This window comes from Crotalus tigris, unplaced genomic scaffold (assembly GCF_016545835.1).
Source record: "Crotalus tigris isolate CLP2741 ecotype Arizona unplaced genomic scaffold, ASM1654583v1 scf7180000020588.15403103151:6194809, whole genome shotgun sequence".
NCBI lineage: Eukaryota > Metazoa > Chordata > Lepidosauria > Squamata > Viperidae > Crotalus > Crotalus tigris.
In genome coordinates, this window is record NW_024098092.1 from 5,689,740 (window position 1) to 5,709,841 (window position 20,102).

General features: G+C 49.5%; 2 protein-coding genes across 3 annotated transcripts in view; one reads left to right on the plus strand and one right to left on the minus strand.

The window, feature by feature from the left end:
* The window catches only part of AJAP1 (adherens junctions associated protein 1), a 32,874-nt gene extending 16,716 nt beyond the window's left edge, over window positions 1-16,158 (minus strand). The window contains exons 1-2 of one of the 2 annotated variants that reach the window (XM_039367382.1): window positions 15,725-16,152; window positions 3,387-4,111 (exon numbers count right to left, since the gene is read on the minus strand). In XM_039367382.1, coding sequence (XP_039223316.1) covers window positions 3,387-4,111; window positions 15,725-15,753 — 754 coding nt within the window. In that variant the 5' untranslated portion in view covers window positions 15,754-16,152. Of the gene's footprint in view, window positions 1-3,386; window positions 4,112-15,724 lie in introns of both variants that reach the window. The other variant, XM_039367383.1, reaches the window with a different exon arrangement.
* NPHP4 (nephrocystin 4) overlaps window positions 1-20,102 on the plus strand; it is a 124,794-nt gene that overhangs the window by 102,582 nt on the left and 2,110 nt on the right. The window contains exons 35-38 of the transcript XR_005559678.1: window positions 4,590-5,057; window positions 5,884-6,033; window positions 12,903-13,074; window positions 14,628-14,722. The gene's annotated coding sequence lies outside the window, so the exon portion shown is untranslated. The remainder of the gene's footprint in view (window positions 1-4,589; window positions 5,058-5,883; window positions 6,034-12,902; window positions 13,075-14,627; window positions 14,723-20,102) is intronic.

Here is a 20,102-nt window from a genome sequence, read left to right on the forward strand (position 1 = left end):
TACAAACACAGCCGTACGCACAACTGGAAGGAGCTCGCAAAGGTGATCTAGGTGACTTTGTTTCCTGAAGTCTTCTCAACGGGTGGTGTGAAGGCCCTTTGGTGATCCTCAGAAAAGCAGAGATGGAGGTCCTTCTTAGGAGGCACGCTGGCTTTCCGGTTGGGTGGGCCAGCTTGGTGGCGACAACTAGCTGTGTGATGCAACTACTGAAGCAGCAAAGGTGATCTTGGGCAGCGTCAAGAGAAACCAACAAATCACGGCGTTGTAGGGTGGGAAGAGAAGATGACGGGGGTCTGACCTTCTCTGGTGTGCAGAAAAACAAAGTCAGCCATCCATGCGAGGTGGATGTCCACCATCTTGAAAGACTCCAGAGATGGAAGGTCCACCCTTTTTGAAAACGGTGGGATGGAAGGATGGATGGATGGATGGATAGATGGATGGACGGATCCTAACAACAGGATAGATGAAGGCCTACTTTGCTTGAACAAATGAAGGCCACTCCTTCCCAGCCGGCCAAGAGCTCCTGCCCCCTCCTTCTGAAGTTACGGGGTGCGGAAGGCCAAGCTGAACCCCGGCAATTAAGAGCAGTCACTTGAACGGTCACTTGACATCTGTTTGGGCAGATGTTGCCAGCCGTGCTGGTCTCCTCCTCCGCTGGGCCTGGCATCTGTCAGACATTGTTATTATTGAACGGCAGGATTAACTTCTGCTCAGAGCAGAACTGGAGGGCAAGGCAGCAATTAGCCCGGACTTTGGCCAAGGAAAAAAGATGGCAGGCCAGCACAGGAGGTGCTGAGTGCGAGGGTTGGGCACAGAAACCATGAGAGAAGCAACTTTGGGAAAAGCAGGGGACTGTGAGCATCCCTGTAGCTCTCTGAGCTTGGCTGTTTTCTTGCAGACGTTTCATGATCCAACTAGGGAACATCATCAGTGTTGGAAGGGAAAGGGGATTTTCGAGGAGGAGGAGGAAGATATTCTAACACTGGATGTTTTTAGGAAGAGACTAGACAGCCATTTGTCTGAAATGGTCTAGCTAGCATCTGCCTGAGCAGGGGGCTGGACTAGAAGACCTCCGAGGTCCCCGTTATTCTGTTAGGAAATATTCTGTTCCCTTCCTGGGAAGAGCATCCCCCCACCTCGCAGCTACAGAAAAAGGCCGCTGGATTTCACAAAGCTCAAACAATTACGCAGCCGTTTTCACTGCCAGGATCCGTGTGGGTGGAACCAGCCACCCTTGCAATGGGCATCCATGTGCGTTGCCAGGGGCAACCAAAGGTTTGGTACCCAAGGGAAGAAACCCAACATTCTCCCAAGTTTTTTCTCAAGAGGGGGAATTGGGAACGATGCAGTATAGCCAGTCCTCGACTTTACGACCGTTAAGTGAGCCAGGAAGTGCAGCTGTAAGTCATGCTGGCCATTAAGCGAGTCACTGTGCCCGCTTTTACGACCTTTTTAAGGCGAATACAGCGGTTGTAAAGCAAACACCACCGTCATTAAATGGATCCATTCTCCTCCGTATTGAAATGGCCAAAAAAATTCAAACTAAGGGGGGGGATTCACTTCCCTCTCCTTCCCCCCCCCCCGAGCCAAAGATATCGGCCAGAAAACCATCCCGTTTTCCCTGCCGAATTTCCATTACTCCGACGCCCGGCTGATTCACCGACGTGATGGCTAAAATCCCTTTAAATCCCCAGCAACCCCTCAGATAAAAAACAGGGATCAGTCAGACTTCCACAATCGTTCCTGGCCTGAATATCTTCTTGAAGATGGCGCCAAAAAAAATATCAGTTTTTTTTTTTAACTTTAAGCTTTTTTTTTTTTTTCTAAGCTGGCGAAAATATTTTTTTTCCCAAGGGGGACGTCTTAAAACACAGACCGTTTGAGACTTGCTGGGTGGGCAAAAGAAAAATATATATTTTTTAAAAAAAATAAAGGTGTTTTTTTTTTTTCACTCCGATTCGATTCGGGGTCTGGATTTTGCGACAGGGCTGAAAATTTGAAAGGCTGCCAAATGGTGGAGCCCTGATCGGCGAAGAACGGGAGGATTACACAGCAGAAGCTATTAGAAATGGGGGCAAACCCTTCCCTTCTTATTTGGGATTAAAATTATCTAAATTGTACATGAACCGAACTTTCCATCAGCCTTAGAAAGGAGAGCTGCTGCTTCCCTTGGGCTAATTAGCCAAAAAAACCCACTCGACTGCCTCCTTTATTTTTTTAAAGTACTCCTCGCCTTACGACCACAGTGGAGCCCCGAATTCACGTCGCTAACCCAGACAGTTGTTAAGTTGCCCCATTTTAAAACCTTTCCTGCCACCGTTGTTATCTGAATCACTGCGGCTGTTGTGTAAGTAACACGGTCGTTAAGTGAATCTGTCTTCCCCATTGGCTTGGTCACAAAAGGGGATCACGTGATCCCAGGACAGTGCGACTGTCATAAGTATGAGTCAGACGTCAGGTCTGAATTTTGATCACGTGGCCGTGGAGATGTGCAACGATCATAAGTTTGAAAGATGGTTACAAGTCAGTTTTTCACTGCCGTTGTAAGTTTAAGCGGTCACTAAATGAATGGCTGTATTTGCAAACATGACCCAAAGGCTTTTATCTTAGGGGATTCTCTAGGGGAATTTAAAATTAGGGGCAGACAGGGAAGGGGGGGGGGAACGGTAAAGTTTGACCAACAACAGATCTCTGTTTGAATATCAAAGTAGCACAGGAACGACACCAATTTGAAGGAGCCGGAATGGACATAGTTTGCAAACAAGATACCGTGGGAAACTGAAATTGACAGACAAAGGAACAACAAGAAACAATCAACAATCCAGAGAATGAAACTGAAATTGACAGTTTGGACAAACTCACCCAAAAAAGAAACCAGGCAGAGAAAGAAAACAAAATCGACAAACCAACAACATTGAAAACTGAAACCTACGGAGTTGCTCTCCCTGGACAAAAGTCCCAAGGTGGAGAGCGTAATACAGATTTACTCACAAAAGTGTCTCTTCGGAAACTTAAAAAGAAAAGTCACATCAAATCACTGTCTGGAAAAGAACTGGATTACTGACGTGATGGCCAACATCTGAGGAGATTGGGGACTTTGCCTAACAACTTTCTGGAGGAGACGATCCAGGGATATCAGCTGAAGAGGTGTGGCCCAAACTTGAGGTGGACATTAAAGGAAGCAGATGGCCTCTTAAGAAGTTCTTGGGCCCCATTTGACCTCTTCAAACCTCAAAGACAGATCTGAGGCACCATTGGTCCCATCAGAGGTAGAACGGACACCCCCACCCATGTCATATCTGCCTACCAAGTGACCTCCTAGCTCAGAACATCCAAGAAGACACCAAGAACATCTGTGAAGGCACCGAGAAGATAAGGACACCTACCTGAAGTGTCTCCTGGTATTTTAGGTGGCGATGGTGGTGGAGCTTTTTTTCTGCTACCCCTAGATGTGGAAGGGGGCAGCAGCGTGCTGATGGGCTGGTTCTTAGGTGCCCCGAACCCTGTGCCAAGTCCTTTGAACTGTACGGTTGTAGAAGCCGCTGTGGTGGTAGTGATAGTGGTGGTGGTTGTCATACTGTTGGTCACCCTTTCCAAAACCGAGGTGGCAGGACCACTGTAAATCCCAGGGATGGTGCTGGTCTCCAGAGCTTCCAACGGGCTGGTGGATCCCCATACGATGACCTCAGTTTCCAACGTTGGCTTGCTATTTGCTCGGAGATACCTTTTCCTCCGTTTCAAGTAAGTCTGGGACACGGCTCTCCTGTCCGTCAACGTAGGGCTGGCTTTCACGTGGGCGAAAGACGGCGTCTGCTGGCTTTCCCACAAGAGGTCCACCATGTTGCGCAACCGTTTGATATGGGACAAGTTGGGCCGTTGTCCGTTGGACAGTTCCAAGTAGTCAAGGCTGGCTGGAAACCCAAGTCTCCTGGTTTGTGGTCCATATCTAAAGCTCCACAAAAGGTGGTGAGGGAATCCATACCAGCGGGCAGGTCTCTGCAAAAACTGATGCCGATGGTCTCGGCCCAAAGATGCACAAGAAGAGATCTCCATGGCAAGTCGAAACATGGCTATTAAAATCCAAGGGTGGCTTCGCACAGGAGAAGCTGACCTGAGGACAGACAGAGAACTGGGTTAGATACAGACGTCCGTGAACCCAAACATCTCAAGGTGGCTGTAGGACACAGGAGGAAGCTTGGGTGATGTTTCCCTCAGCATCAAGGTCAACCAGCTTTCCAACCCTTGGCCAGATGACCTTCTCACCCAACATGTTGTAAAAACTCTAGGTCCAGAATAAGCCAGTTTCTCAATCACAGTCAGATTCTAACCTTGCAGTAGAACCCCAACCAGCTTTCCAATCTTTGGCCAGCTGACCTTCTCACCCAATGTCTTGTAAATGTTCTAGGTCCAAAATAAGTGTGTTTCTCAACCACAATCAGATTCTAACCTTACAGTAGAACCCCAACTAGGTTCTCCTCTTATATTCCATCTCCTCTCCTGGTGTCCCTATCCTTCTTCCTTTTGAATATCCTTATTTCATATTATAGAGTATGAATATTCTAATCACTAATCCCCTGTTCCTTTGACAGCCTCTTATTACGCTTCTCACGCTCAGCCACCATGCCTACGGACCAACGTTGAGATCTTTTCATCCAACCTCGCCTTCCACCTCCGCTACATTCTGCAGCACTTCAGCAGAACCGTCTCCGAGCCACCCTTGGGTAATCTTTCATCTTATTTTTCTGTCTTGCTTGATCAACTCTGAGAAATGGAACAGCTGAGAATCCTCACCACAGAAGGTTCTGTGATGGGGTCTCCTGACCTCCTCCTACAATTCCTCCATCTTACGCTCCACCACGAGCACCAAACAATGTTTCTTTGGAAACAAGCTGTGTTTCTCGCCCGTTTCGTGTCCATTTGATGGAGTAAGAGACCCATCAAACAAGAGATTCATTGAAAGGAACCCATCTCAGACAGATGGACCGAGACGGAATCAACTCCTCCACGGCTTCAGCTACTCCGGAATGGGATGGAACCTGAAGACCAGGCCTGAAAAAGTAGGTGGAGAACAGAGTAGACAACCCTGGGGAACCCAAAGCACCCTGTTGAATGGGAAGGACGTTCAGAGATTGCTATAGACATGCATACAATTAGGATGGACGGTGCAACATCTGGGGACTTTTTCTGTCTCTCTGGATGCTGATAGTAAAAAAAGGGGCACGCCTGACTTAATCCCCAGCGTTGCTTAGCAGGGGAAATTCTGATGCCAGTTGTGGAGGTAAGTGGAGGACTCCATAACTGCAAACTCCGGGTCTGCCTTGAGTCGCAAACGGAGGGCCCCTGGCCTTGACCGGCCCCTGAAGGGCTGCAGAGACGGAAGGAAGGACAAGGAAGGATGCTGTGGTGGGCGGAGTTACTCCTTGGCGCTTTTGTTCTTGCTGTGGGCTTTGATGTGCCACGGTCTTCCTCTTCCTTTTCCGCTCTTTCTTCCCCCTCTCTCTTCCTCTTCCTCTCCCCTCCCTCCCTTTCCTTCCTCCTCCTCCTCCTCCTCCTCCTTCCCCTTCCTTGCATCCTCCTCCTCCTTCCTCCTTTTTTCTCCTCCTCCTCCTCCTCTCCTTCTCCTTCCTACCATCCTCCCTCTCTTCCTCCTCCTCCTCCTCCTCCCCCCTCCCCCCTGCTCTTTTCTGCAAAGTCATTTAGACAGCCTGCCCGGCGTCCCTTTTTAGCGTCCCTTTTTAGCGCACTGGATGGAGATCGGGGCTCCCACCATCCGATAGACAGCCAGGCCTGATGGGGCCCCCCCAACACAATTCCTCTCCTCAGTGGGAGATGGGTCCACAGAGTTATGATTGTGATTGTGTGTTTTTTTTTTCTCTCCCCAAGCTTGACTGTCTGGAGAGAAGAGAAGCAGGATGCCGGGGTTGTGACTGTGTGCATCTCACAACTGCGCTAGAGAGTGTGCATGGCTTTCCTACTCCTGCCTCTCACCACCACCCCACCACCCCCAGGAGAGGAGTCTTCAAATTGCATTAAGTAAGTTGTTTGGATCGGAGTTTGACAGACCGTGATAAATGACAAGCCATTTTTAAGGACAGGACTGGTTTTTCAGCTGCTCTGCAAAAGCCTGAAATGCTGGCTTTCCCCTGGCGGGGCCTGCCTCAGTTCCCTGCACCGTTTGGCGAGTCTCTTTTTGGACTACAGCTCCAGGGCCTGGCTGGTGTAGATGTAGAGATATAGGATGGATGGATGGATGGAGAGAGAGAGAGAGAGAGAGAGAGAGAGAGAGAGAGAGTGATAGATAAAGGCAGAGAGATAATAGGTAAATAGAGATGTAGATAGGCAGCAGATAGATAGATAGATAGATAGATAGATAGATAGATAGATAGATAGATAGATAGATAGGCAGCAGAGACAAAGAAAGAGAATTGATATAGACAGATGATAGATAAAAGGATAGATAGATAGATAGATAGATAGATAGATAGATAGATAGATAGATAGATAGATAGATAGACAGCAGACAGAGATAATTGATAGAGGGATAGATAGATAGAGAGATGATGGTTGTGTGAGTGATGGCAAGATGTATTTCGACATAAAACAGGCATGTGTGGGAGTTTGCGGTTGTCTAGGCAACACAGCACTCCTCGTTTTGCAAGACACACAAGGCCATTGTGTGTTCCAGGAGCTGATCCTAGCACAACAACACAAAAGGCTCTTTGGCAGGGACTGAGGTGGGCATCTTCAAAACTTGGAAGAGGAGATGAGCTGCCTCCTTCTGCAAAAGTCTCTCCTCCTTGCCGGCATCTGCCAAACGTTCGGCTTTAAGAGACAAACCTGCCTGAAACTTAATCTCGAAATTAGTTTTTAATTTAATTTTAATCTTGAAATTCCCTGATTTTGGATGCATTCCTTTCCAAAGCAGACGTTCTTTTTTGAGAAGAGATTTCAACAGTCTCATCTCTCTCTTTCTCTCTTCTCTCTCTCCTTTCTCTTCTCTCTCCTTCTCTCTTTCTCTGTCTTTTCTCTCTCCCTCTCTCTCTTCTGTCTTTCTATCTCTTCTCTTTCTTCTTCTCTCTCTCTTCTCTCTCCTTTCTCTTCTCTCTCATTCTTTCTCTCTTTTCTCTCTCTCTCTCTTCCTCTCTGTCCTCTCTGTCTTCTCTCTTTCTCTCTCTTCTCTCTCCTCTCTTTCTCTCTTCTCCCTCTCTCTCTCTCCTCTCTCCCCCTCTTCTCTCTCTCTCTGCCTTTCATTCTCAAGTGCGAAGGGAAGAGCAAAAAAACAACAACACACACTTGTAAGTCAGGGACTATCTGTACAATCGTTAACATGTTTTCCAGGCAAGGCTGGCAAAAACTGGAGGAATCGTGGAGAAAAGAGAGCAAAGCAAGGAGGATGGATAAATGAAGGTTTGTCGCACGGAAGACAATTTTCAGTTTTAAATTGTTCTGACTAGGAGAGAATCATGTTCATACTTTTTTGTGGCCTCCAGGATGGGAACCAGCTAATGCAGTGATTTTTTTTTTTTTTTAGCCCTCCCGAGTCTGCAACTGCACAAGGCTGACTTTTTTTGTAGATCAAAACAAAGGCAGGAGAGGGGGGAACTGTCAGCCTTGGGGGGGCGGCTTTCTCTTGCTCTAAGGGACGGAGAGAGGGAAGGGAGGGAGGGAGGGAGGAAGGAAGGAAGAAAGAAAGGAGAGAAAGGAAAGGAGGGAGGAGGAAGGAAGGAAGGAAGGAGAGGAAAAAAGGGAGGAAGGAAGGAAGGTGAGAAAGGAAGAAGGGAGGGAGGGAGGAAAGACAACATACACACAGCCCTGGAGAACTCTCCAATGACCCATCCATCACCACGTTGGATGAAGAACATCTGAAGAACTTTGGGAGAAGGACAGAGAAGAGCAAATGGCTGCCACAGTTCTCAGTTATGTACATTTGTGCGTTATTATTAATTTCTCTCTCTTTCTCTCTCTTCAAAGGCCACGACAACCTGGTTAGATAAATTAACCGTAGATTTGAAGGTGAGTTTGTCACCTTGATAAAGAAGAAAACTGAGCCGGTTGAGGCTGCCTTAACGATTCAGCCAAGGTTATTTCACCAAAAGGACAGCCAGTCTGACAATAATTGGATATTTCAAGTTCAGGAAGTCCTCAAATTATGTCCACAATGGAGCCCCAAACCTCTGTTGTTACTTGACCTCTCCTGATCTGGAAGACGTTTTGAAGAGTCTGTTGGACAAAGGAGATTGCCGCGACTGCAAAGTCATCCTTGAAATCGACACAAATTATGAGCCAATGGCTGGGCCCGCGTCATCAGCAAGACAGTCCCGAGATGTGATGGCACCTCCAACGCCACAGTTTCTCGCTAGACCTATGAAACTGTCGTTGTCTCATTAGTGTGTTAAGGCCCAGATTTCCCAGGAAGACAGTGCCCAAAAACCTTAAAAATGGTGGCGAAAGACCCCACAACTCCTGAGGTGGGGGAGCTGAGGAGTCCTTGGCCCAGCCAAGACATTTGTCCATCCCAGAGGGCTTCAGCTGGCTTCCTCTCTTGCACACACCATCTCGCACACCCATGCTCGCTCTTCCATCCACATGGCTCTCCAGGTGGGAAAGATTCCCGTGGGTGTTTTCCAGGTTCGTTGGCAGGTAGCGCGCACACGCACACACCCCCGAAACACAAAAGATAGTAGCTTGATTTGTGCCAAACTCCAACTTTTCTCCAGGGAAACAGAACCGTTGAAAGAGCAGCGAAAAATATCTATAGATGGGGACCTTACCCACGGTGGGAAGACATTGAGAATTCAGTCTGGATTTGTGGGGGGAAATGGCGTAACTGCTGGCAAACCGAGCCTGCTCACTTTGTAGGATGAAGGACGCTTGAGGAGGGAGCGAGGAATTTGGATTTAGCAGGATCAGGCAGAAGCGATCTAATGGAGAAGAAATCATCCATTAAGCAAGCAGCAGGATGGAAATCAAAGCCACGGGAGACCTGTCTCCATCTGGCAAACATCTGAGAACCAGCGGAGACGCCGACGCAGGAATTAGATTGGAGCAAATTAGACAGACAAAGTTGAGGCCTCGGAAACCAGGATTCAAGCTGAATCCAGGTCTGTTGACCAGACTAAGCCCATAACTCCTCGCGTTTGGTGCAAGAACGATGTGGCATTCAGGAGCCCACGTGGCGAAGACGACTGAGATGGCTTGAGGAGGCATCTCAAAAAGCCTGCAGAGATATCCATCTTTGCTCAAATGAAAATTAAAGGAGGAGGGAACCAGCCGGCATCCTTCCGATCCATCTGGTTGAATGTCACGATCCAATTTTCACATGCGGTCTCCTGGGACCTCGTGGCAGAAGGTCGAAATTGTGCGACATCTCGAAAGAATGTGTGATGTGACAAGTCACATTTGGGATGGCGAGAGGTCTCCAGGGAGAGGGCAAGGCTGCGTAAGTCTCGTGAAATCTGGGCGAAGTCACACGCTATACAATTCGACATCTGTGAATTAAATTAATGTGCTTTATATACAAACGCCGATTTTTTTAAAGTGGTCTTCAGTGTGTGACCACAGTTGAGCCCCAAATCTAGAGAAATTTGCTAAGTGAGCTTTGCTCCATTTTACGACCTTTCTCGCCATAGTCTTTAACTGAACCAGTGCTGTTTAACAACAAATTGTTGTCAAGTCAAGGACCATCTGTATCCCACAATGGCGCGCCACTTAATTTTTTTCAGGAAGCCCCTTCAACGTGGTGGAACACAATGAACTTCTATTCCCTGGTCTGTTTGGGTGCGTATTTCATTTTTATTTGGTTTTTTGTTCAGTTCTTGGCGATATAAAAGTCCATGAATCAACCTCAACAAGGACATGACCTTGATTCTCTCTCTGGTATCAAATATAATCACAAAATGAAAGGACTTTTCCATCCTGTATTTCTCGCTTGGAAACAGCCGGAGGATTTTTACATAAAATTATCTTCGCCCATTCCAAAATGGGTTGAACAGATCTTGATTTAAAGCAAAGGTGGAATCTCTGTCAGATCAAGGTCGATTTCTGGTGATATCAAGGGAGGGATGAATGTAGCTTCCTGGGACACTAATAAAGAAGCTGTTTGCTATTCCTTTCCTTTTCCTGGGTGGTTCTTTAGACTTCCAAACCTACCTTCGGAATATCAGAATCCTGATTGGATGGGAGGGACCCTGGAGGTCTTCTAGTCCAACCCCCTGCTTATATAATCCCGGTCAAATAGCTCTTTCAGTCTGTTTTTGAAAACCTCCAGCAATGGAACAGCTACACTGTCTGGAGGCAAGCCTTTCCACGGATTAATTGATCGGGGGGGGGGGGTTGGACTGGAAGACCTGCAAGGCCCCTTCCAGCTCTATTCTGATTGATTGATTGATTGATTGATTGATTGATTGATTGATTGATTGAAATGGTCTAGACTAGAGTCTCTGGCTTGACCAGGGGGTTGGACTAGAAGACCTCCAAGGTCCCTTCCAGTACTGTTCTTTGATTGATTGATTGATTGATTGATTGATTGATTGATTGATATGGTCTAGAGTCTCTCGCTTGACCAGGGGGTTGGACTAGAAGACCTCCAAGGTCCCTTCCAGTACTATTTGATTGATTGATTGAAATGGTCTAGAGTCTCTGGCTTGACCAGGGGGTTGGACTAGAAGACCTCCAAGGTCCCTTCCAGTACTGTTCTTTGATTGATTGATTGATTGATTGATTGATATGGTCTAGAGTCTCTGGCTTGACCAGGGGGTTGGACTAGAAGACCTCCAAGGTCCCTTCCAGTACTGTTCTTTGATTGATTGATTGATTGAAATGGTCTAGAGTCTCCCGCTTGAGCAGGGGGCTGGACTAGAGGACCTCCAAGGCCCCTTCCACCCACAAGATTCTATCAATGACTTCTGAGGATGAAAACCCTTCTGATCTCTTCTGATCTTCCTCTTGACTCGCTGCTACCCCTCTGGCAACCGTCGGGGGGGGGGCTCCTGGGAGACCCGAGGCACTGAATGTGTGAAGCAGGTGCACATTCCAGGGAAGACAACACGGCCTTGTTTCCACCAGACGCGGTTTGAACGTGGGAGAGGCAGAGGAAGGGGTGGGGGCTGGTCCTCCATCCGATGAAAACCGCAACTGTCTGTCTGCCCTGGGACAAAACGGCCAGTGTTTGGGGGAGATCCTTCAGGAGGAAGGGCCCGCTTCCAAGCAGGGGTGCGGCAACACACACACACACACACAAATGCACACACTCTAGGGAGAGAAGGATGAGCCTTAATGTGTCTCTCAGCCCCTTTGGACACACAAATTGAGGCCGCGGTGTGGTTTCTGGGTCTTTGTGTCCTCCTCCTCTTCCTCCTCCTTACAAACCCCCACTCCCTTCTAGCATGGATGATGTCACCTAGTTTGGTAATGAAACGTCTGCAAGAAAACAGCCATGTTGGGCGGGCAACAAGGACCCCACAAACTTATGAATATTAAACAGAACTGAAGGGAATGCAGCCTCTCCTCCTATGACGCTTCCAGCACAAAGTTCAAGAAAGCGCCCAATAAAAGATTTTATATAAATAAAATCTTTTTATATATATAAAATCCGCTTCCTCTTATTCCAAGAAGCATCTTCAATATTCATTAAGACCTAGAACCACTGATTAATCAGGATGAAGTTAGCCAGCTCTTTAATTCAATTGCCCATCCTTATTATCCGCTTAAAAAAAAAAAACCACCTCTTTAATTGTCTTTTTTTAAAAGCACATTTCAAAATAACACTTCGATGCTGTCCGTAATTCGGTTTTTAGAGGCTGCTAACCCGTCTGGACCCAACTGTGGGAATCAAAGCTGTTTTAATTGACTCTCTTGCTATTCTGGAATTCTGGCTATAAGCAGATGATTGAAAAACTTAATTAGCAATAAGCTGGTCTTCTGGAGTGCTTCACCCTTCTTTTAACCCAAGCATTACAATAAAAAAGAAGGGGGGAAAAATACAATTACTTGCATTTTTCACAATGAGATGATTCTGTGAATGAGGCTGTAAATCATCCTTTCGTCCCGACGTTTTCCAAATATGCTGGAAATACGGGTGAATTCGAACTTCAAGCGAATATCCGAGGGATCATGATTATACAATGCAGCATGCAGGTAGTCTCGGCGTATGACCAAAAGAGAGCCCCAAATTCTGTTACTAAGTGAGACATTTGCAAGTACAGCCAGTCCTCCACTTAACAGGTTCATTTAGTGACCGTTCAAAGTCACAAAAGCACTTGTGACCATTTTTCACACTTAACGACTGCTGCGCCATTCCCGATGGTCGGGATCCAAATTCGGATGCTTGGTCACTAACTCATCTTCGTGACGGTCACAGCGTCCTGGGGGGGGCACGTGATCCCCTTTTGCGACCGTCTGACAAGCAAAGTCAATGAGGGAGCCTGATTCGCTTAACGACGGTGTGACTCATTTAACAACTGTGGCAAGGAAGATGATAAACTGGGGCAAAACTCACTTCACAAGTGTCTCGCTTAGCAAGGGATATTTTGGGGCTCCATTGTACCTCTGTTTTGTGGCTTGTGTGGAAATCAGCCTGTTTTTGTCATGGAAAATGTGGCGTTGAGCAGTTTGGGTTTTGGGTTGCCAAAAAAGCCCCAATGTTCATCTCATATAAACATACAATAACATCCTCTTTTTAAAAACAAAAAAAGGCAGAAAAGGAGACTAATCTTAGAAGGAAGAAATCCTAAACCACCTGATCTTATAAAATCATTCATAATTCCAAACATTCCAAACCACAATTCAGATTCCAGGAATGAAAACTTGGCTCGTGGCTTTGAAAAACCAACGCTGTTTAGGAGTTTTTTTGTTGTTGTTGTCAATTTTCTGCGCCTAGACTTTTGCCATTTCTTTAAAAACAGGCACCAGGCCGTCCGAAAAAAATGAACACTCTTCACATCTTGATGAGAATACAATGGCCGGTTGTGTTTCCCAGCGTCCTTCTGCTGCACCCGAGGAGGGAGAGGCCGTTGTCATGGAGCTGAACACAAGCCAACATAGACACTGGAAACACCTTGATTGAATCCAACCAAGGTCAGTCCTTCTCTAGCCTCCTGCATGCCAACTGAGCCCAGAAACTTGCAAACCAGCTTTACAAAAAAAACCCCTACAGACCAACAGCCCTGTTGCAAACAGACACACAAAATAGTCCGCAAGGGGGTTTCGGGTTCAAATCTCAGCCCTACTGCAACATTCAGAGAGATTCCGCTTCTGCTTAGGTCATATTAAACCATAGTTTAAGACAGTAGGCTAGGTTAATCGCCCAGGGTGCTAAGTCTCTCTTTTGCATCGGTCAAAGCCCAGCCAAAATCATCCTCAAACCAAAATGCCTTTCTTTTCTTTCTTTTTTTCCTGCGTCTTGGCATCGCCTGCAACTGGCTGAGCTTTTCCCAAACGCAGTTTTGCTGCTGCAAAGACACCCTGGGATAAAGAGTTGAAGGGTTTGTGACCGATTTCTCTGCTTCTGTCCATTCGCCCCAAAGCCCAAGAGCAGATGTGCAAAAAAATGCAGGATTTGATCCAGTCCTTTCCTTAACTTTCCCATTTAAACCTCCGTCTGGACTGGCTGAGAGTTGCTTCTCAATTCGTGTCCTGGTTATTTTTTCTCTTGGACCCCCCCCCTCTCTCTCTCTGCCAGCCCAGCGGATCACTCCAGCCGCTCAATCAATCACCCGCCGCCGTGTCCACAGATCTGATCCCCAACGCCTTGCTGGGGGAATCAGCTGCTTATTCATCACCAGAATCGCCCGGTTGGGTTCACGCTTTGCGCCCCCAAAATGCTTCCTTGGACTTTCACAGGGTCTGGCCCCTGTCCCCGTTTTTCAAAAATTGGGTTAAAAATGTAGCCTGGAGCAGGCAAGGAGTCCCGCTGAGAGCAGATGGGGAGGGGAGAGCCTGGTTTTTATTATTATTATTTTAATTTTGTCAGCATTGAGTCGGCTGCCAGCCCAGGCAAGGAGGGGGTTAAAAGCCAGCCCTGATTAAGATTTTCTTCTTAGAAATAATAAATCCAGGGTGGGTGGGAGAAAGGGAGGGGGGGTGCCTGTCCTCCCTGGAAACAGCAGAAGGGGGCCAGACTGGAATAAGTCAGCCTTGTGAATCCTGCACAAGACTTTGCAAGCCTTGTAAAAATCGGATATTTGACGAGGCTTCACTCCCCCCACCCTACCTCCCCCCCGGCAGGGGTCAGGGCTTTTCTGGTGCTTGGCATTCAAAAAAAGAAAAAATCACGAATGGACCCACAAGCACACACAAGAGGCGAGCAGGGCAGCCTCTGAAGAAGGCAATTTTTTTTCTGTGTCAAGTTCAGGGCAAGTATGGAGAAGGTAGAGATTTCAAGCAAGCCTCACATAAATAGGATGAAACTAGCATGCCGGACCAATCTTAAACACCCTCCCTAAAAAAACACAAAACATCTCGATTTATTCCCCCCCCCTTTTTTTTTTTAAGAAAAGAGAAAGAAAGAAGACGCTGGACGATGTTTACAGTTGGTATTCGACACACACAACGAGGCAGGAAAACCCCGTTCTTTGCACGAAGAAAAGATGCTGTGTATTAGTATTAAATTGTTATCTATTATCTATCAGTATTAGATTATCTTCTTCGGAAACTGCCCGAATAAGACGACCTTCATCCTACTGCGCACTTCGCCCACCCGGATTTTGAGAGGCGCAAAGAACGCGTGAGTTTAATTCATTTTTCAGAGTCAAGGATGAAATATGGAAGGGTAGGGCTGGAAGGGACCTTGGAGGTCATCTAGTCCAACTCCCTGATTGTCCAGTTTCTCCTGGAAAACCTCCACAATGTTCAGCTTTTAGGAGATAACCCCGATTCCGAGGCAGTCGGTGTCTAAGACCGATGGGCGGCATCGGACCACCCAAACCCCAGCGTCGGAATTAGCCCTGGGTCTCAGCTCGGCCCAGTTTGGTCGTCTGAACGGCGCCCTCCTCCAGGGGAGTTCTCCAAGGGGTCCTGGAGACCCCGCACAGTCTGCTGCATCCCACCCGGGAGGGAGGCGGGGAGGACGTGGGAAGGGGGCGAACAATGCCCGCCACGCTCCCTTACACACACGCGCGCGCGCGGCTGCCCCGGGAACAGGGGAGCAGGTTCACCTTCACACGTACCCGGGTTGGCTCGCGCGCCCCGCGGGGGCGGGGGCAGAGGGATTTTTCCGCCAAGCCAACTTCTCTCGGGTCTGGCCGGGGTCCAACCTACTCCCCCTCTCCCACCCCCCAAAAAGAGTGGTGGTGCAAATGGGCCCAGTTTCCCCCCCCGCGCCCCAGTCCCCGGGCACATGTGTGGGTGCGTGCGTGGCAGGCTGTTGCATAAACAGCCCAGCAACTTAAGGCTCGCCTTGTCCGCGTCTGGCTGCCCGTCGGAGGCGGCCCCCGTGGAGGGCAAGTCCTTGGCAGCGGCCGGGGCGACACGCGTGACGTTCGGCTGCACACCGGCCCGGGCGCTGCCCGGAGGGGGCTCGGCGGCCGGGAGGAGGGCGGCCCCACGCAGCCTTCCCGGGGGGCAGCCTCCGGGGGCCGGCGGCGGCGCCCCCACCCTCGCCGCCTGCCTGGGAAGCCCCCTCCGGAAAGTGAGAGTGAGGGTCGCCGCCCGCCCCCCGCCACGACCCCCGCTCGGAGCCGGGCAAGTTGGGAGAGGCGGTCGCCCCCCGCCCGGGGCAGCCCCTTACCTGGTCGCCGGAGCCCACCGCATCCACATTGTCACGCCTGCGGTCGCCGAGACGGGCGGGGGGGGGTCGCCGCTGCAGCCGGCCGGCGAAGCGAAAGCGAGAGCGAGAGAGCGAAAGTGGGGGCGACCCCCGCCTCCCCCCAAAGGCGCCGCCGCCGCCGCCGCCGCCGCGGAAGTGTCCCGGGCAGGCGAGGGGTCAGCGGGGGCGCCGGAGCCGGCCCGAGTGGGGGGCGCGAGCCGCCCCCCGGCAGGCGCCCGGGCTCATGGGAGGGGGGCGGCGGGCGAGGGCTCAGCCTGGCCGGGGGCGCCTGGGGTCAGCCGGGCCTCCTCCGGCTCCTCCGCAGAGCATCCAGGCGGCGCCCGATGCCCGATGCCCGCCGCCGCCGCCGCCGCCGCTTCCCTCCGCTGGCTGGCTGGCTCGGCAGCTGCGCCGCTGCAGCCCCGCCGGTGGCTCTGGCTGGCTCCGACGCTGCCGACGCCGCGTGGCCCAGCCCCGCCTGACGTCAGCCCCGGGAGCCGGGGGGGCGCGAACCCCCTTATCCGCCTTCACCCACCCAGCCCCGTGGCCGCGGGGCGGGGGGGCACGCGGGGCCAGCCCGAAGAAGGGGCACTCCGGGGCCCATCTGCCTCAGCCGGGGGACCGGGGGACCAGCCGGGTGCTGGAGGAGAGACACGTGGACTCCGGGGCCCATCCGCCCCGGCCAGGCGACCACCAGGACGCCGGGGGATCCCCGGAATGAACTGCGAGGCCTCGTTCAACTCAAAACCGGTTACTTAAGACCGGGAAAAGTAGCCTGAAATTGAAGAAAAGTTACTTTTATTTTTGAAGGATGCGGCAGGCGAGTTTATATCCCCATCCCCTCAAAAATAAAGCTCCCTGCCTCTCAAAGCAGGGCCTAAATAATATAGAAGGCAATGAATAGCTCAGCTCAGTTTATTTTATATATTGGAAGAAGCCCAGAATTTTTATTGCAATTTTTGGTGTTCCTGGGCATTTAGAGATATATATTTGCCAGCCCTTTTTGGAAAAGCACTGGGTGTCCAAGCCCCCCTTCTTCCTCTCTCTCTCTCTCTCTCTCTCTCTCTCTCTCTCTCTCTCTCTCTCTCTCTCTCTCCCTCCCTCCCTTCCTTTACTCTTTCTTTCCTCCCTCCCTCCCTCCCTCCTCTCCCTTCCTTCCTTCCTTCCTTCCTTCCTTCCTTCCTTCCTTCCTTCCTTCCTTTATTCTTTCTTTCCTCCTTCCCTCTCTGCCTCCCTTCTCTCCCCTTCTTCCTTCCTTCCTTCCTTCCTTCCTTCCTTCCTTCCTTCCTTCCTTCCTTCCTTTCTGGAGAATTCTGGGAGTCGAAGTCCACCCATCTTCAAGTGACCAAGTTGGACAAACAATGGCTTAGACCAATAAGCCACTGTCTGCAGCTATCCTTTATAGCTAGAGATCTACATTTGGAGAGGGAAAAGATCATCCGTTTTGTGTGGATGTGCACAAAAATCGGTGGAACCAGCCCTGTTCTAATCCCAGCCGCCCCTTTGACCAGCGAGTTCTGTGAGCTCCCATCGCCGGGGGGGGGGGGGAAGGGGGCTCTAATGTCACCCGAACTGGGTTTGCCAATAGAATGAAGTCAGCGACCGATGGCACAAAGCTGGCCTTTTGGAGATGCAAAGGGGGATTTAAGGGATGGATTCAGAGACCCGTTTTGCTTCCTTGCTGTATTTTATGCAAATCCAGGAATCCTGAAGTGTCAGAAGCCAAGTTGCCAAATGACTAAGCTCACACCTCCGATGAACGGTGCTAAGTATTTAAATATTTGCTTACTTCATCTGTCCCTATGAATCACCTTTTATTTTTCCTGCCCTCGGCTGCAACTCCTGGCTAGGAATTAGGGGGGCTTCAATGGCATCACCCCGACTCTTCCCAACCACACTGGATGAAAAAGATGGCTTGCACAGGCCAGGATGAGCCTCAAACCACCGTTTGCACCAAGAGTTTAAACCAGGTTTAAGGAACATCTATCTGTCTCTTTCTCTCTCTTTCTCTCTCTCTCTCTCTCTCTCTCTTTTCTTTCCCTTAGCCTCTGAGCATGTACAAAATGCTTCTCCCTCCTTGCTAAGATAATGCTGCAAACTCCAGGTCAGCTCAGGACAAACGTAGACTCCACTTTGGATTCTGTCTCTCTCTCTCACTCAAAAACAAAAACTTCCAGTTGGAAATTTGCTAAGGTTGCCCGGCATTATTTATAATTTCTAAGAGCTAAATTTTCCCCAACACAGGAACCATCCTCTCTCTTCCTTCCTGCCATGAATGTGGTTCCTTGTTCCAATCCAGGGGGTTGCAACCCCCCCCAGTAACCTTTTGGTCCCCCCACCCACCCAGCCGAACGTGGGTGCTTGGGGAAGGCTGCCAATCCTGGTTTCGCAACCTTTCCAGACAGAAGTCTCTCCAAATTTCTCTCCCCCCCCCCCCCGTGGGCAGCAAGGAAGGATGCTCGCCTGGATACGGTTACTAAGGAGTCGCTTAGGATGGTGCTGCCATTGTTAAGTGGGGAGCGCCCGGGACGCCAGTCTCCTCCGGAGTCATTTTACAGCAGGGAAGCAGAGGAACTTCAAAAGATGTATGACTTGGGGCAAAATTTGCCACCCAATCTTTCGATGGCCTCCCAATGCAAAATTGAGCCTCCCTGTACAAGAGTAGTCTACCTCAAAATGGAGGCGCATCCCTTCTGGACCGTGTCAGTTCTGCATCCTTCCCTTCACGCATTCAACGCAAAGTCACTTTGTAACGGAGATGGACGGGACGGAAATTTAATGAGTAATAAGCCCAGGCAGTCCTAGGCTTACAAAAGTTTGATTAGTGACTGTTCAAAGTTACAACGGCATTGGAAAAAAAGGCCGGGCAGCCATTTGAGCAGGATGGGATAAGGGGGTTGGACTAGAAGACCTCCAAGGTCCCTTCCGAACCCTGTTATTCTGAATTTTCACGAACTAGCACACTTGAGTCCATTTCAAGAGGCGAGAATCTGGAAACATTCTGAACTGAGGAACTCGTAAGCCTCGACCGTTGTGGTTTTTCCCCAACAGCTGCAAATTGTAGCCCACTTTTCTCCACTTCATTTGACACTAATCCCACAACAAGTTTAATTAGAGAGGAAAAAAGCAAGTTCAGTCTTCCGAAATATCCCTTTTTGCTTCTGCTTGACTCACTATGACATCCGTGAAGCTGATGGGAAAGTGCCACATTCAGACAAGGGGATTCACGGAATCGTAGAAGCACAGAGATGGATGGGACCTCGGAGGTCCTCTAGTCCAACCCCATCAGGAATCGTCTAGGGTCTCCTGCTTGAGCAGGGGGTTGGGCTAAAGGACCTCCAAAGTCTATTCCATCATGAAATTCCATTTGGATGGAAAAACCTGCCAGACCAACTTTCAAAGTCGACATTAGCCGGGATAATGAATGGCTTCTAATTAGCCATTTATCCCTTCTCCCCACTCCGACATGGTTGGGTCAGAGGGAAATTACAGGAAGAAGCATTTTTACTTAATTCTAAGTTGCCCTCGCTAATTCCTCCCTATGCCAATTCATTTCAATGATTTGAACCTCCGGATCCAATCGGAAGTGTAATTTTGATTCATGCCCAACTGGATATGAGGACTTGCTAAACAAACCCCGATCATGGTCGTAGGTCGAGGACTTTTTGCTAACGGAGCACTTCACCTCTGGGTTCAGCTTGAAAATAAAGTGAAATTCGCTCGTCAGAAGCCCGTATGGAAGGGGAAACCATCACCTTTGCAGATGACCCCAGGCTGGCAGGAATAGCCAGCACTCCAGAAGACAGGCTGAAGATCCAGAAGGATCTGGACAGACAGTGAGAACAATTAACCAGGGGAACGGCTTTGCCTTCAGACATTGTGGATGCTGGAGGTTTTTAAGAAGAGATTGGGCAGCCATTTGAGAGGAACATGGAGGGTCTCCTGCTTGAGCAGGGGGTTGGACTAGAGGACCTTCCAAGGTCCCTTCCAACTCTGCTCTATGCATTCTCTATTCTGAGATCCATACTCAAAATAAAGAGGAATTTCCAGGTAGTGAGAACAATCAGTGGAAGGGCTTCCCTCCAGAGGTTGCCACTGCTCCATGATTGGAGGTTTTCATGAAGAGACCGGACAGCCATTTGAATAGGATGGAATAAAGTCTCCCACTTGAGCAGGGGGTTGGACTAGAACACCTCTAAGGTTCCTTCCAACTCTGTTATTCTGTTCTGTGGTTTCAGCTTTTTAAAGGAGAGCAATTAAACCGATGCTGGCTTGCTATGTTCTTCCTGCCTGCTACAGAGGAAGGGCTGGGGGGGGGGGGCAAAAGGGGGGGGGAAGGTGGCAACCTTAATTTAGCATC